This window comes from Melanostigma gelatinosum (assembly GCF_949748355.1).
Source record: "Melanostigma gelatinosum genome assembly, chromosome: 1".
NCBI lineage: Eukaryota > Metazoa > Chordata > Actinopteri > Perciformes > Zoarcidae > Melanostigma > Melanostigma gelatinosum.
The window spans coordinates 8,662,737-8,675,787 of NC_136634.1; the positions used below are offsets into that span (position 1 = coordinate 8,662,737).

The 13,051-nt window shown below is 43.2% G+C and overlaps 1 protein-coding gene across 1 annotated transcript; it reads left to right on the forward strand.

Annotated features, from left to right (window-relative positions):
* Window positions 1–1,796: 1,796 nt before the first annotated feature.
* Window positions 1,797–12,743, forward strand: LOC306783147 (1-phosphatidylinositol 4,5-bisphosphate phosphodiesterase zeta-1-like; the record flags this gene model as incomplete). Its single annotated transcript, XM_079276680.1, has 11 exons — window positions 1,797–1,986; window positions 3,073–3,274; window positions 4,483–4,627; window positions 4,908–5,060; window positions 6,237–6,440; window positions 6,634–6,790; window positions 7,752–7,868; window positions 9,394–9,566; window positions 11,209–11,335; window positions 12,249–12,398; window positions 12,661–12,743. 11 exons carry the CDS (start codon window positions 1,797–1,799, stop codon window positions 12,741–12,743), a joined length of 1,701 nt encoding a protein of 566 aa, XP_079132806.1.
* Window positions 12,744–13,051: the final 308 nt, after the last annotated feature.

Sequence of the window (13,051 nt, forward strand, 5' to 3'; positions counted from 1 at the left end):
TAGTAATCCTGATTGGCCAATGGTGGCCCAGATTTTTGGAGAATAACTTATTATTAAGTTATTAAGTTATTGTAATTTATGTCAAATAGACCACATCTGACAACAATACTATTATAAATGAACCAGAGAATCAACAAAGATGCTAACAGGTCTACAAAGTCATATGCTGAGGCACATTTGGTGCTTTGTAGCAGCATGCTAACATGCTCACAGTGACAGCATTAACAAGCTGATGCTAATCAGGTGTAATGTTTAGCACAGTCACCATCATAATTTAGCATGTTAGCATGCTTACATTTGCTGACCAGCACTAAACTCAAAGTGCAGCTGAAGGTTGGTAGGGATGGGATGTTTTGATGTCGAAAAAAATAAAACAAAAACCGCTTGTTCAAAATGGCAGTTACACTTTGCAGTTGGTGAATTATGAGCCAAAATTTATCCAAAATTAGTTTTGAAACGTAAGGCAAACAAAGTTTACTTTTAAGTCCCCTTTGAGAACAATCAAACAGGAATACAAACACAACCTCCACAGTGGCAACAAGAATTAGACTTCTGTGCATATTTCAGCACTGTGTTATGCTGTGTGAATGTTTTGTAACTATGGCAACAACTTTGTGTACTTCCCCAGAAACCTGATGAAAAATCACACAGTTTGGATCGATTTTATACCGGATGTCCTGTTCCTAAATATCTGTACTACAGGGACCCAGAGACCATCAATATCTAAGGTAGGCTGCTGTTTACACTGTATCTCATTGAGTTTCCAGGAAACACTTGACTCGTTCCCACTGGAGTTGCATCGAACGTTAGCTGATTCGCTCCTCATTGACAATGGTTGAATATTAGTGTAGTAAATGTGGGATTCAAGTTTATCCATCTCTTTATGTCAGATTTGGTGACTTTTCTTGAGTTAATAGCCAATTATTAGACATAATACAACGATTTAAAAGGGATCTTCTGGTTTAGAAGGTAACAGTTGCTGCAACGGCATGAAAGGTTAATGAAAATGACAGCTGAGCTGGTTGCTTTATGCTGCTCACGCTGCGGCGACAGATGCAACGGGGGGCCGGCCCACTGCAGGGTACCCAGTGACAACACTGGCACAGGCATATGTCTGAGAGACGAAAGGTATGGAGGGAGACACACACACACACGCACACACACACGCACACACAGAAAGATAGGAAAAGTCACAGACATTTTGGGCTCACTGACTGAGAGGAATGACAAGGAGAGGAGAGGGATTCAAATGAGAAAGTCACACAGAGTTGCCTTCGTATTTGATAGACGTAAGATGCACAAAGGAGAGGAGGATGCTGTGTGAGAGGATGGGAGAACTTTGTGCAGAGTGAAAGACCCTGACTTCTCTTTTATTCTCTCTCATGCTGAGTTTGAAAAAGTAGTATTTCAACAGTGAGCTCAGGTAAAAGCGGGGATACATCTCCGAGTTGACATTTTATTCACTCTTTCCTGTATATTTTTAGAGAGCAAGTGATGTGCTGTGTCTTTGAAAGTGTTTGAAATATCTACAAGATGACAACGTAAAGAATAATCTGAAGCACTACGCTTTGAAAAGACCTAAATTCAACGCTTTCTTCCTTCTAACACTATCATGATGGATATTCAGCCTCGCAGGCATACACAAGCCTTTGATAAAGTATTAGTAGACACGTGCTCTTCTCAGAATTGCACGTTAATTTTATGCAAGTTGGAAGTTTCACAGAGAAACTTAAGACTAACTTCCCAGGATTGGCGACAAGGGCTTAAGAGGCTACAATGATTGTGTGCAGGTCAGGATGGAGAAAGGCAAGGCCCCTTGTCCCAGGGAAGCTGAAATCCAGCGTCTATTCCTGTGCTACACCTCGGGGCAGACCGTTTTGCCTGCCAGCGCCATCGTCAGGTTCCTCAACTTCGAACAGGTGGAGCTCACGGCCAATGAAGAGACGGCAGAGAGATTGATTGCTACGTATGAGATTGAAGAGACAGGTAAGTGAAGAGAGAGCTGTGCACCATGTCAGGTACCATGTCAGGCGGCTTGCTGCTCATTACGATGGGTAAAGAAAACCCTCTTACTCTTTAAGGACTAATCACGTAATTCTGCTAATTTGGTGAAACAGAAGTCAAGGCTTTAGCTCCGGTGGTCCCAGGCTGACAAAGTGAGTGCTCTAAGGCAGGGGGGTTGAATTGACAGAAGGAAAATAGAAGTAATGTAAGGCACGTCAGCGGACTAATTGACCAGATGTTGTTAACGATGGAGCAGTACCATCAAGTGTCCCAGTTAGCTGTGACAGGGAGCCAACATTAACAAGACCAGGACCCTGGATGTAGCTCACCTAAACGGAATGTAATTGTTTTAATGTCATCAATTACACCTGTGCTTTTCCAAACTGTCTGACTTGAAAAATAAGGTTGATTTTAAGATCATTGATTGGTTGTTTCTAGTGTTCCCTGAGAGTTGAAGTTTACTTCTCTCCTCTGGTTTGTGTGTACGCTACACCTTTGACTTTTTAATCAAAGAACTATAGACGTTTCATTTAGGTTGCTCATCTTTGGGACTGATTATTCAGTTGGTTTTATAACCAACTAAGTCTAGCCTACTTATTGTGTTTTTAAATGTCACTTTCATCTTGACTTGATCTTAATGTAATATTAGTGATGATAGTAACACAGTAACCTCTACGAAGTAGCTATATTTTGTTGGAGCAAGTTAAAGGTGGTCACTATAATAACATCTCAACAGCTGTTGGATGGATTGCCCAAAAGATGAATTCCAATGATTTAGGTAATCCCCTGACTTTTCACCTGGCATCATCAGGTTGGCTAATGACCAAATTAATAGCAGCAAAACTAATGACAATTCAAACAGTCTCAGCTGTGATTTGTTTAGTGCTTATTCGCAAATGTTGGCATGCTAACATGCTAAACTAAAATATCTGCTAAACATAGCATGCTCATAGGGTACAATAGGATGCAGCCTCACAGAGCCACTAGCATGATGGTGGATTCATGTATAGCCAATGCTGATTTTGAGTGTCACTGACAGAGTTACTCTGCTCCTTCTTCCTCTTCCAGCCAGAGAAAGTAGGTCCATGACATTTGGAGGTTTCATGAGGTACATGGAGTCCAAAGACTGCTGCGCCTTTAACCAGGCCCACACGTCTGTTTACCAAAACATGGACCAGCCTCTCACCAATTACTTCATCTCGTCATCACACAACACCTACCTGACCGGAGATCAGCTAATAGGAAAGAGCCACCTGAATGCCTATATTTGGTAAGTACAGTGAAAACAGTACAGCTTGTGGTCTTCTTCACGATGCAGCGCTTCAGAAAAACACCCCACTTCCAAGGAAACAATTCCCCACATGACTGAATTGCACAGACATAGGTGTAATTACACTTGCAAATTAACCAACATCAATTTATCTGCTGAATCTTTATGTCTAATTAATCTGCTATTTAACGTGGGTCAGGAAAACCCAGATAAGGCCAATTTAAACATCATTTAAATTGGTCACCCCTCAATACACTTTGACCTTCTCTCTAAGTCTCTTCCCCAGACCTATATGTGTGCTGTCAGGATTCTCTCATTTCATTGACCCACTCGTGTGCTGAGGCACAGGGAATTTGCTGCGGTCTCTTTATGGGACCATGAAAGTGATTACAAAGGGGGCTGATGGCAGCAGAAGGGATGTATTTATTTATGGTCGCTGTGAATGTGCTGAGAACCCTGGCCGGCTGGTGGAGGGGAATCCTCCAAACCAGCAGCCTGGAAGCTCTGGTTTACTTCGATAACGGATGAATCATATAGAAAGAAGAGCAAAGTGTCAGGAGTAAAAGGTGGGTTTTTAGAAATCCCGTAACACATTGATCGTGCCCACTTGAAAAAACTGTGTGACATTATTGTCTGCTTGTGTCCTGGTTGCAAAGAGGTGGTAAAGAAAATGTTTGGGAAATACACTTATTTGCTTTCTTTAAGAAAGTTGATACTACTCATGTCTGTGCATGACGGATGGAGCTAGAGTCAGGTCATTGTTAGCTTAGCTTAGCATATAAATACTCATGTCTGTGCATGACGGATGGAGCTAGAGTCAGGTCATTGTTAGCTTAGCTTAGCATAGAAATACTCATGTCTGTGCATGAAGGATGGAGCTAGAGTCAGGTCATTGTTAGCTTAGCTTAGCATATAAGCTCAAATATATAAGCTTAGATGCTCAAACATTATTGGTTTGAGCATCACATGAATTACATACATTACACTGTATATAATACACAGTAATGTGTCAATTATATGGGAGTTTTTATGATGGCTTGAACTTGTGTGTGGAACGGAAATAGCTCAGTTTGTGTGTCAACGCTTCACTTCTAATTTCTCATGCAGCAGATTATAAGCGCTGATCGTAGCCTTGCCACAGCTCAGTGTGTGTGCATGTGTCTCTGTCTGCCTGCATGTGCTCATCTGTGTGTCTTCCTGCGGCACAGTGCTCTGAAAGAAGGCTGTCGCTGTATCGAGATTGACTGCTGGGATGGGCCAGATATGGAGCCCATAGTCCACCATGGCTACACCCTAACCACGAAGCTACTATTCAAGGACGTCATCACCACTGTGGAGCAACATGCCTTCGAGGTAAAAGCTTGTAGTGTGTTACGTGACATATTCTGGAGTAGTGTTCGCTCCTGCATGCCTCCTTAGCCGCCAGGAGTCCCGAGCTGCATTCGCTCTAATTAATAGCATCTCTGATCGTAATGCTTTGCTTGCAAGTTATCTATGATTTAGGCCATTCTCTGTGATGTGCCGAGAGAATTTAGAGCCTGCAGAGAGAGAGAGCAGTAGATCCAGGATGATGCTAATTGCTGGAAATAGAGTTTAAATCATGATTATTTTTGATGTGATTATTTCTTGACAGGTGTCTGCTTACCCGGTGATCCTGTCACTTGAAAACCATTGCTCCAAGGAGCAACAGGAGGTCATGGCCAAGTGGCTGATCTCGATCCTGGGGGAAAAGCTGCTGAGATCTCCCTTGGATCAACCAACCACTGGGGACCTCCCTAGCCCCAATGTAAGACTCAGAAAAGAAAGATTTTGACTATCTGAGTGGTGAATCAGAACCAGGATCTGCGTTTAATGTTAGAGCTGCCGGTGCAGGCAGAGGCACGACAGTGTTTGTATGTGTATAAATCCTCATCGGCTGTCATTGCAAAGCAAAACAAGGAGGAAATGAGACCTTTCGGCCTCATTAGTCTCTTTCCGAGGCTTCCAGTGCCTCTCTCCTCCACTGGGACACAGGGGTAACTGGACGCCTGCATTTGCAAGCCTCTTTAATCTCTCGGAGATTCGCAAAATCAAATGTGATGCAGTTGATTCTGAGAAGTGCCCATCCTTGTAAGCATGCTGAGGCACTTGAGCTGATTGTTCGTTTAGAGTGCCCTGTTTGGGTTCTGATTTCTCCAATGAAAGCGCTGCATAAACCCTTGACTGAGCGACTGGCCTGAGAGACGCTGGCACCGTCTCTACATTCTATTAAAAATGACGAGGAGGATGAAGGCTTTTTCTCTGAGAGTGGATGGATGTGTGCTGTCTCGCTGGAGTTTCTTGCTGCCTCAGACTTCTTACTGCTTTGGAATTTACAGCAAGAAATTAGTTTTATCTTGAGTGTGCATATAATATTTCCTTCCCCATATCATTCTTTATCTTCATGACTCAGGAAGTTGGGGCTTAGATATGGAGCCTCAGCACTAATGGTTTCATCTTGACTATTAACCCTCAGCAACTTGAATACTCAGTGTTCATGTGTCACACCCATACAGCTTCACACCCAAGTTACCATCCAATTACGAAAGTGTAACCACTATGCAACCTTTAAAAACTGTTCATTACCTTATACTCCACTCTGACCCTTTAGATCAAAGGCTTCAAATCAGTTCTTACTCTTTTTTTATCGTAAACATGGACACATTTTAATCCTAAATTACAGCGAGAGACGCAAAGCCTCTGTTCTAGCTCTCCAGACTGTATAGTTTTGTGCAACAGCGAGGAAAGATTAAAGAGTGCTGTGCCAAAGGAAGCCATGAAGCTTATCATTACTGTAGTATGACTTAAATACTACATACGACTCAGAGTTTGCTTGACTGATGCAACTGTGTGATGGTGAATGTAGGTGCCAGGATGAAGAAGGTACCTTTGCATTTACTCATGTGTGAATTCATGCATGTTTTTGCATTTGTGGGGATACCAGGACCTGAAGTATAAGATCCTGGTCAAAAATAAAAAGCTAAAGGCTGAAGGCGCAGCAGGGACAGAGGCAGAGGAGAACACAGATGAGGGCGAGGATGAGGATGAGGATGATGAGGAGGAGGAGGAGGAGGAGGAGGAGGAGGAAGAGGATCGTCAAAACAAGGCAAAGTTCTGTTCTCCCAGAAAGGCAAAGGCAAAGAAGAAAGTAAGTCAGTTAGATTCAGGAGCAGATTTCTATACTGTTTGGAGATTCCGTACGGATATAGTTGAATGTACGCTACAAGATGATGGGACAAGAAGGTGAAGCTTTGCTCTTTGGAATTTCAACAGCATTTGTTGCAATTTGGTGAACACTCTTTTTGGTTTGTCTTTCTCTCCACCCTAAATGTGATAAGCATAAGAAGAAGGTGGCGGTGGCAGAGGCTCTATCTGACCTGGTTGTGTACACAAGGTCTGTGAAGTTCATCAGCTTCAGGCATTCAAAGGACAAGCAGGACTTCAAAGAGAACACATCCGTGGCAGAGAAGAAAGCTCGCAGGCTAGCCAAAGCCTCTGGTAAAATGTTATGTATGGAGCAGAAACTATGGGAAGAGATTGCAGATAATTGCAGGTATCACAAAATCTAATTCCGATGAGCCCAGCAGATTTGCATGATTTATAATCACACTGAGCTCAAAGGACAAGTCTCAGTAGGTCCTCTTTGGACGAGAAATGCAATCACATCTGGCACCATAAACCTCCATAATAGCGAAAGCATATTGAACATGACATATATACGACATAGGGGAGTACTTTATAGGGAATAAAGCACAACAGCACAGGTCCAGAAATGTGCCTCCAACCACTGTTGGAGAAGTGGAAAGAGCCCACAGAAGTTTAAATCGCATTTCTGGGCGGCAGTATATTGAAGAAACAGTGATGTAGAGAAATGAAATCAGAGGAGTGACACTTTCCAGACACACAGCTACATTATGAGCTTGTTGCTTGGCTGTATAGTCTCGACTATACTGTAGAAAGTGTGTCGGCCCTTGTTGTCCTCAGGCCCTGCAGGGAAACTACACAGCAATGGCACGAGTCCACACAGACTGAAGCTCTGAGCCTTTTTGTCGTCTATCCAGATTAAAGATAATTATTCAGGCTTCATGAGGTGATCACGACAAACAGTTCACCTTTTCAGGTCATGAAATTTACATTCCACATTCGACTAACTTCCATAGAAATTGGTGCATCTTCCCTGTAGGATCCTATTTTAGGTAATATTTTGAATAAAAGCAACTCATCAGTAAAAAACATTCGGGAACACTGAAATCTGACACTATTAAAAAGTGACCACGTCCCTGTAGATAAACCCAAATGTTTTCCTTGATCACTGCATCAAACAGACACTGAGTTAGACTAAAATGTACAGCATCACCATCACGACATCTGTGAAGTTTGAATCAGTGGACGTTGTGATGAAGCAGTGTGAGTCAGAGGAGACATGTGACCTGCGAGTGTTGTGCGTCCTCTCACTCAGGGGCAGATTTTGTTCAGCACACACAGAAGTTCCTCAGCAGGATTTACCCAGCGGGCACGAGGACGACTTCCACCAACTACAACCCTCAGAAGTTTTGGAACGTCGGCTCACAGCTCGGTGAGTCAGAGAGGGCGAGCATACGCCTGTCTGTGCACACACACACACACACACACACACACACACACACACACACACACACACACACTTATTTAGGCACAGGAATCTGAAATTGATTTTATAATATTTGTTGAACCGTTACAAATTTCCAAACTTGGAAGATTGGTGTTCGTTGATGTGGTTTATGCATACTGTGCATGCAATGTTATCCAATATGCAGTTATGGAGTCATGGAAATCTTTCTAAGCATTCTATCATTAGGACCAATCTGAGTAGTTTATAAATCATTTTCTTTAAAAAAAGTAAATACATTAAACCATAAATTATTTGATTCAATTGTATTTTAATTTGTTTAGATTTATATGGAAAATAAAAAAAGGATTATGAAAAAATATGGTTAATACAATGTCCCTGATGTTATTCGTACTTTGTTGCCAATGATATTTCAATTTTGGTCAAAACACCAATTCAGAAAAAGACATGAAGTCTTCTCTGGTTTTCTTGTGGCAGCAGTTATCGGTACACACTGAACAACCACCACAATCCATTTCAAGCTTTTGAAATGGAGAGAAACGTAATTCGGAAACAGAAATTGTCAAACTTCAGAGGGAACAACCCGGCCTAGTGTCCTGTCGATTAGCAGTGAAAAGAACATTTCATTCCGGTCCACAGCCTGACCACCTCACCGGTGATTTCCCCGGAGCAAGTCCTCTCCTGGTCCTTCTCACACATTTTCTAAATCGATTTGCACCCCCCCCCCCCCCCCCCCCCCCAAACACGGGGGGCAATACGTGAACTTAAAGTCACAGCCCTGATCTGTCTGGCTCCGTCACTTCGTCTGTCTTTACACATCCTCCTCATCCGTCTCCATCGCTCAGTCGGCCAGCCACTGATTGTGACACGAAGCCCTGCCGATGGCTGAGCAGATTGTCTCTGCGCTTCGGTGGCAGCTGTGCAGATGGTGAGCGGCACTTTTCACAGTTGCAGGGGGCTGCGGTAAAAAAGCAGCAGCCTGGAAGGATCAATTACAGTTAGATGAGCAGAACATTCACTGGGACCCCGTGACATATATTAAAAGAAGCAGAAAGATGCATTGCAGTGTGTTGGTTAGGACAACATTAAAGGTGTTTTGCATTGTTGGTCCCTGTAATTGCAGACCCTGCCACATCCTTTGTCTGACAATCTATTCATATGTCTGAAATGTAACTGAAAACATGATATATGCAGCACACATGCCAACAAAGAGCTTTGCACTGCAGAAATCCCACTACAGATGCACTTATTGCACTGGTGAATGTGTCCCTGATGCAATGTAAGCAAAACATTCCAAGTCAATATATGATTTAGCTCCCTCCTGCAGAATGAACACAGAAGGTATGCAGGAGATCATCTCACGCTGCCAGTTTTATTTGAACAAGCTTTCAGCATTCTCAATTTTGTTCTTGTAAAAAAAAAGAAAAAATGTTGTCACAGCTATAGCTCCTCATTTTCATTGTTCCAAACATTCTCCCGCGGTGTGTTGCAGTGGCTCTCAATTTCCAAACTCGGGGCTTGCCTATGGACCTTAATAATGGCCGTTTCCAGGACAACGGCGGCTGTGGATACGTCCTGAAGCCGGCGGTGCTCGTGTGCAGTCAGAGGAGCTTTGATCCGAGCTGCAGCCAGTGCAGCATCAAACCCACAACCCTGATGCTCAAGGTACAGCTCAGGAGCACTGAACGCTCAATAATCCACTCAGGGTGGATTTACGGATGAAGGTGTAATGTTACAGGGCTGTGTGTGTGCTTTGTGTGCATGCATGCGCTTGTCTATGCCTCACTATATAGCGGTTGTGCAGAAGCGCTCATCTTACTCTTAGCCTCTCATGCTTTCCTGCCGGATGCTGTGAACCAACAACAACATAAATCTCCCTGAGATAGTCTCCGTTTAATTAGATTAAGTCCTTCAGAAAGTAGAAGGAAAGGAGACGGGTGATCCAATGTAATTAGACCCGGGTGCGATTAATGAATCCTTTTATTTTCCATTCTTTTGTTAGCAGACACTTGTAATGTACTGCATCCAAGTCACACGGCAACAGATGAATGAAGCTGTAGAGAACAGTCGCATCTCTTCGCCATCAGGACGACTGTCACGCACTCACTCTTCTAAGTCCAATTACAGAGATACAAGAGTTTCCTCTTATGTGGAACATAATGGTGGGACTCGAGAGAGAGATATCTTAGGCTTTTTACTGCAAAGACAATATGTGGAATTGCCTGGGATCACATGGGACTCACTGCAGAGGAGGTAGGCGAGGGAACATCTTACTCTCTCATCTTAGTCTTATGAACAGCAATGAATCATTTAAGCTGACTGTGTGTTTATGTTTTTCAAAAAGACTCAGTCGTGGATTATTTCCTAAATTAAGCTCAGTCAGTTTTGCAGCTGTTCTAAATGTCACCTGTTACATCGGCGATATCCTTTGCTTTAAAGCCCTATAGTACAGTATTTAATTCGACTATAATTCCTGGTTTTTGCTGTTGTCTGATGAAGGAAATGAATCTTGATCAGACAATAGTTCATGAGGATGGATGAGCACATCAGACATTGTCTTCTAAAGGAGGATGCACACACACAGTATCCGAGCACAGTGCATGAAATATAAATGCGGTGCGCTTTGTTTTTTTTGGGTGCCCCGGGAGACACCCTACCTATATAGAAATCACCATTCTGTATTATTTGATCAAACTTCAGGGAAAATCCTGCAATCTTGACTCAGCTCTCAACTCAGCGGAAATAGGAGTCACGAGTAGTGTAACTCAGAAAGGGTTGAGTTTTCAATCTTTAAACCGTAAATTATTCATCTGCTCGGGAAAAACAATATTTCCTCTTGAGCTCTCATGAGTCTATTTCGCATAAAACTGTCAACTACTAGCAATGGTTTGTTCTTCAATCGAGAATCTTGCGATGACAACTCCAAACTGTTCTATACGTACGGACCGTTGTAAGTGTGAATGAGCATAATGCAGGGCTGTTTTGTAGCATGACTTCATCAAGGAAGACTGTCATTTTGGGCCGGCCACTGTAAAGCTCCAGCAGTGCCAAGCGGTGCACGTCGCGATAAGTACATGCAGGTTTGTCTTTGATCAGAGCTGGGGAAGGGACGGCTCAGTGTGAGAGGACTGCAGATAAGCCTGCCTCTCTCCAGACTAGTGTAATTACAGCCCTCTCTTCTTTTCTCTACTCTTACTGGCTCTCCGGTTTTCTCTTCTCTTTTATATGTCCTGTTCTTCCCTGATATCGATTCTCATACACTCCCTTTGTGACCATCAGAAATGCATCTCTGTGTGTCTATCTGCAGGTGATTGGTGCATCCAACCTTCCCCTTTCCAGGACTGGCAAAGCTCTGGACTCCTTTGTCAGAGTGGAGATTCATGGGATTGCATCTGACTCGTGCAGAAATAACACACATATTGTCAAAAACAACTGTAAGTACTACAAGACCAATTGCATGTGGCCTTGTTCTCGAGATAAAGCTTGACTGGCCCAGCTAAACTTTTACTTTAATCATTCCAAGATGTATTTTGTCAGAGTTAACTGTTCAATGTTCTAGAAACGAAGAATTACAGAAAACGTGAATTTCTGAGATCCTATCAGAAGCTCAAATGAGTTGTGTGGGCATCGTGGGCCATGTTTTTTCTTTCTGAATATCGACATTATGACAGTTCCTTGAATTTAAAGTGGCAAATGTTGAGAGAGAGAGAGAGAGAGAGAGCGAGAGAGCGAGAGAGTGAGAGAGAGAAACAGTCCTGGATGGTGCAGAACACTTATGAATAGGCATAAATCATAAAATCATTTCACGCTATGAAACCGATAAAGGTCACTGGTGAATAATGTGGACTTAGAAGGAAATTTGGATGCAACAGAGGAACATGAGAACATTGTTTGGAATCAGAAATGGATTGCAGACTGCAGCAGAGGTGACTCTTCAGTTATCTACGTGTGCTCTCTTCATTTGTCGTAAACAAACAAATGGCACTTCATGTCATGCATCACGTCATCCTGACAGGGACTCTACTGTGGATCGGATAATCGTTTATTTACTCTGTCGATGTCAGTTGTAGGTCAGCTTAACACTTTGGTCCAGACTGACTGGGAGACATTCAGTCCCCCTCCAGGATGAATTGTAATAACTTTGTAAATTGTCTGACTTTTCCTCTAGTTCTGGTGCTGATTCTTTGTGTAATAGAAAGAAGACAAAAAACACTTTGGGATAACAGAAACAAGCTGAACACAACACTGATATATCATCCTGTAAAGATGACAACACCTTTTGACAAACCGTTGCCGATTAACGCATCCACTTAAGACTTAATGAATTAAATCTAATTACCATTACAGCTCTGAGTCCTCACTGGAATGCCACCATGAAGTTCAGCATCAGTGTCCCCGAGCTCTGCCTCATCCGCCTCTGTGTCCGTCAGCAGACCGGCTTCTTCAGCAGCGATTTTGTGGGCCAGCACACCCTGCCCTTCACCAGCCTGAAGAAAGGTGAGCCACAGAGGCAGAAAGAGCGACAGAGGGGGGGGGGGGGGGGGGGTTGGGAGTCAGACAAAGAGCTAAATTACATCAGGTGACATTGTGCGACCATCGTTGTATTTCCCTTCATACACAGTGTCAGCATTACTGAAGGTCGGTCTCTGCTCTGTGCTCGCGTTTCATGGAAATGCTTCTGCGTGTCTATATGATGCTCATGTAATTAGCGGCTATACACACATTTCTTTTCACGCCCCCCTTCCTTTTCCACCTCCAGGCTACCGCTGGGTGCCTCTCCGGTTCCGAGACAGATGCAGCCTGGATCCAGCCTCCCTCTTCGTCTTTGTTTGGCATGAATAAAAACAGCTCTCTATATGTCTTAAGGACATACAAACCTGGATGACCTGCATCTTCCTGATGTTAAACTCAGACAGAACTGAAGTTATTCTACTGGGCCCAGAACACCTCCGAAATCAATTATCTGATGATGAAGTTTCTCTAGATGGCATTGCCCTGACATCCAGCAGCACCGTTATCTTTGATCAGGATTTGTCTTTTAACTCTCAGATAAAAACAAACTTCAAGGACTAAGAAACTAACACACTCACCACATTTGAGAGTAGGCTTTAGACGTTCCTCTGGCCCCTAGAGAAGCTGCTATAGGCCTA